Source organism: Sphaeroforma arctica (genome assembly GCF_001186125.1).
Source record: "Sphaeroforma arctica JP610 unplaced genomic scaffold supercont1.105, whole genome shotgun sequence".
Lineage (NCBI taxonomy): Eukaryota > Ichthyosporea > Ichthyophonida > Sphaeroforma > Sphaeroforma arctica.
The window spans coordinates 59,221-64,285 of NW_014040453.1; the positions used below are offsets into that span (position 1 = coordinate 59,221).

The 5,065-nt window shown below is 41.3% G+C and overlaps 1 protein-coding gene across 1 annotated transcript; it reads right to left on the reverse strand.

The window, feature by feature from the left end:
* Positions 1–307: 307 nt before the first annotated feature.
* Positions 308–4,116, reverse strand: SARC_02363 (hypothetical protein; the record flags this gene model as incomplete). The annotated part of the gene is made up of 5 exons (XM_014303885.1): positions 308–469; positions 1,341–1,534; positions 2,512–2,661; positions 3,246–3,779; positions 4,008–4,116. 5 exons carry the CDS (start codon positions 4,114–4,116, stop codon positions 308–310), a joined length of 1,149 nt encoding a protein of 382 aa, XP_014159360.1.
* Between the last annotated feature and the right edge of the window lie 949 nt (positions 4,117–5,065).

The window sequence follows — 5,065 nt, forward strand, 5'->3', positions numbered from 1 at the left end:
ATATATCTGTGAATTCAAGTATGCGCAATACACTTGTTTCTCGCGATATGCCTAAATTCTAGAGTCGGTTGTCGCAGCTGTCTTATTGTTGTCAATTACGAAAGCTCATAAATAAACCTATAGTACTAATGTTAGCAGAGAACGTCGCAATTATAGAATACAATGTGAACAATCAAAACGATAGATAACGTATAGATGATTCAACCAGTTCAAAGTCATTAATTTCCCATATGGGATACTGATATCATATGCCATGTGTGCGCAATATTAATGAGACAGGGTAGAGGCTAATAATTTAATTAGAGTATCACAACAGCTCAAAGACCTTGTTTGTATCCTCGGTGATTGGTATATCGGCAGCAGGAATATCATCGGCCAAAGAAAGTACAAATACAGCATCTTGTATCACATAGAAAGGCTGTATGCTGTCACCACTACATAGGTAAGGCGTCCGGGTGAATCGGTCCACCTACAATGTGTATAATTATAAAATTCGTTAGTTTGTTTGTGAACTGTTTCGGAAATATTACCTGGAGAAGAATGTGGTGAATTCAAGACCAGGAAATGTTTAATCATTAGCACAGAGAGAAAAGAAAATTCAGCCATCAATTGCGGGAAACCTCAATTACACTAACTCGGCACATCTATGAGAGGCACAATTGACATATCAAGTAAACGATTGGTGACTGCTTGTTTCACAGCAATATAAGGCTTGTCTACAAATACGGGCGGATTCTATGTAGGTAGAGGTTCTTGTTAACTGTACTAATTTTTACACTTTTGCCGAAGCAAATCGATCTTGTTTTATATATATCTACTTAATAGACATGTGTTATGTATATGTATGTGTGCATATATTGCAATACATATGAATGTAAATAGGTATATTATTTATATATGTACATAGACATAAAATATACATCACATCATGTACGCATACTAATAAGAAAATATTAATACATCACATGAATACTTACAGTTGAATTAAATGAATACCTACATATGTGGACAAAACACAATTCATTCATAACACGCAAACATATCAATATATAACCATTCATCTAAATACGATTAACTACAAACATACTAATATGAATGTTTTTGAAATCATTTCAGAGTTTTCATAAGTGGACTATAGAATTGCAATTCGTCGAAAACTTAAATAACAAACCCACGCAAAATACATACAATATATCATGGGAAGGACCGAGCCCAGAGAACTGACAGGTAGACAAGAGCATACAACCACCACTTACGCGCAATCAACCCACCTATATGTGGTCATAGATTGATGCGATAGAAGTAGTTTTGTACGGTGTAGATTCAATACTTTAAGACACCTTGAAACCGGCGGGAGTGAAGTATGTGTTTATGAGCCAAGGAATCCATTCCTCCCAATTATTTCTGCCATTATTACAACATTTAGGTGTTGTCCTAAGGGCCTCTTTGGGAATCGAATCCTTTGGCGTAATCCAGCTCGTGCCTTCTTCAACAATAGGCTTAAATGGCAGAACCACCGCAATTAGCAACCGACCTACGAAAAGGGTGTGTATGTATGTGATTCATGTAAGCAGGCTGTAGTGTACATAACAATAAAATGCGGTTGATAATCAAGTGGGGAGATAACTGCCTATGGAAGCCTATATTAGTGAGCATTGTCGTAGACAGCAGAGTGAAACAACATTTGTGCAATTTGAAGTATTGAGGACAATCTTGGACTGAATACTGATACATTGCTGTGAGGGTTTCTAACGTACAGCATGTCGCATGAATTCGTAACGTAAAACAAAAGCGAACAAACCCGATTGCAATTTGTACTCGTATATACTTGCTCACTTGTGCATCCGCCGAAAGAACTATCCACTCCAATTTCAGTTTTGAAGCATAAAATTGGAGCCATTCACCTTACACAAATATTCCAAGGCTGGAACGAAGCCACCCCAGCGTCTGTAAGTGGCTATTCTAAGCTAGTAAAGTGCAATTGGCGCTTCGCGGGGGATGAGTACGAAGAAGTCGGTCTACGGATTCAATAGCAGTGATAGCTGAGCATAGGACACGGGGGAGACACGTGCGAGGGTAACTATCTCATATCGTACAACGTCTGCGTAAGCGATTTCGACTACATGTGCTAGTATGTATGTATGTATGTATGTATGTATGTATGTATGTATGTATGTATGTATGTATGTATGTATGTATGTATGTATGTATGTATGTATGTATGTATGTATGGTATGTATGTATGTAAGTAAGTATGTATGTATGTATGTAGCTCGACGGGGTACCCTGAGATGTTCAATGGCTCTCCAGACATGTCTTCGACTTCTCAATTGTCATGCGAGCTTTGTTCTATTTGAGAGATCAATGTAGGATCTCAAAGCGATATACAATCAATCTTATCCTCTCCACAAACTCGCATTTTCAGGTCATCACGGACAATCGCACATAGCGAAGCTGCAGCTTGAAGCACACCATCCATATGAACACCCCACTGCTTTTGCTCATACATACCAGTGTCTGGCTTTAGGAACTTCTTGATATCGTGTAGTATCTTCATTGGGTTGTGACACCGGTCGAGTACATTGAGAAGACTGACCACGTCATATGTCCTGCCCTCTAGCTGTGGATGGTTCAATGTGCCTGTATTTATGTTCTCAAAGCCTGGGTACATATGATGTAAGCGATAGCACAGTAATGAATAACAGAGGCTGTTTGACAGTATGAGAGCAGCATGCACGTTGAGAGTATTATGCACGTTTGTGATACGAAAAAGTGGTTTGCTCTTGATGCATAGACTAAGTAAAAAAGGCCTGTACGACAATAAAAGTAATCCCCCAGAACCCAAAAAATCTGATACGGAACGCATATTGTGAGTTATGCAAAAAAAACAGGGGGGGGGAAAGGACATCATTTTACCAAAACCCCCCCCCAAAAAACTCTTCTTTTCAGAATGTATTAACAAGGTAAAAGTTGCGCATCAAATTCTCTCTTTGGATGACCGGGTGTGTGGCTATAGTTTTAACCAGAATTTGCATCACACAGTGTCATACCTGCGAGAATGTGTGCAGAGCCCACTATATGCCTTCATAGGCAACACTAGATCCGACACCTGAGCTGCAAGTGCCAATTGCGCACATAGCGTATGATCGATACATCAGACTCTCAATCCCTGCCAACCATACTTCTCTCTACACACGCCTGCGCTCTTACCAACCGCCTAGCACACACCAAGTACCAATACATACCCAAACGCCCCAGCCGCCAGACCATCACCGGCGACACCTCCGTGGCCGTCACGTGGTCAAACTGTGGGGCCAGCAGGGCTGTGACAGCCCCATCACCCGCACCTATATCCAACAGAGACTTTCCTCTGCACGTCTCTGTCTTCTGGTTCTCACGGTCGTGTGCTCGTGTCGTTTGGCTGGGACGGTCTGTATTTGCGCTTGTGTGTGGCTCTGTATTTGTACTGGTGTCTTCCTGTGTGCCTGATGAGCTGCCAGGATCACGGGAGCTTGCTGTATTGGCGTCGTGACTGTCCAAGTTTGATACATCGGCAGTTGTGTTCGGGCCGTTGAGCATCGTTTCAAACTGTGCCCGTGAAAGCACGTGCATGCTTCCACGGTATGTGGCGCCGTTCACCGAGGTTCGGGATACAAACGGCCGGAGGATTGCCATGGCAATCGGCTTGACAAGCGTGGACAGAAGGGAGGCTGTTTCATCCTCTGACCACTGGATCCAGTCCCTCGTACCTTGGTCAAGGTCCATGGGCACATAAAGCTCTGCAGGAGCATCGTATTTGTGATTTAAAAGTAGCGTTAGGTATATATTCTTGCGAGACGTGGTGTATGTGATCCGTTAAGGCTGTTTCAAACCCCCGAGGCACCGCGTCTGCAGTCGATTGCCATATATGTACAGTTTCTCTAATTTTCCTTTGAAGGTCAAAAATGACCTTTGGGTTGAAGGCCACAAGCCACAATGGTCATGTCTATACACACACGCACGCATACTTTTTAAATCATCGCTCCAGTAGCTTTGATCGCATTCGTATTTGACAGACTTCCAGGGCGACGGCCTGGTGGCTTGCTGGGCCGCCCAACGTCGATTCACGAAACCCATCTTATCCCACTGGAGAGTAGTGTTAAATACTCTCTCTGTGATTTGAAATCGGGCTGTAATTGTAGGTAAAGATGGAGTGGCACTGTTAGGGATACACCTTTTAAAAAAAACGCTACACGCTATAAAAAGTCAGATGTACCAACCGAAAGAATCGCAGACGTAACTACCAGTCCGCAATGATTCGTATGCCAGATGCTACAATATATGAATTTTTTTGGTACACCGTTGCCATATCAAGGCTTGTGTGACCACATATGTCTATCCGAACAAGTGAAATACATCGATTGATCCCAACATCCAGTAGTTTTCCTTTTGATCATGAGATTGAATTTATCCATCATGTAATCTTTAAATGAAGAGAGCGTACAATCTAGATGATGGCATCTGTGTACATACGAACAAACGAATCATCGACAATTGCAAACTTGCCAAGCTGATACTCGCGTGAGGTTTCTCATCAAGTTTGCGTTTGTGCTGACTTCTCATCCAGTTTGAGTTTGTGCTGACACATGGTATATTCCAATTGCTATGATAGCAAAACAGCCTATTCTATAGCATTACGAATCAAAACTTTGAATTAACGCTCACTGTAGTCTCGAAAAAGAAAAGTGGACACTTAGATGTGAATGAAAAGTGTAAATACTACTATATATTTGGACGCGACAACGGGTCAGTCTCACCATAAAGTTTGGAATTCAGAACGCGTTTCACAAGAAATACGTTCGAAAATAGCCGTGCAAATCAATGATATAGACAACATAAAAGAGCCGACTTCCCCGAACCAGATATAGGTATATCTAGAAACCTAACTGCATAACTCAGTATGAAACACTTCCACCAGCTCAAATAAGACGAAAAAACCTATATATATATATATATATATATAACATATATACATACATACATATATACATACATACATACATACATACATACACACACACACATA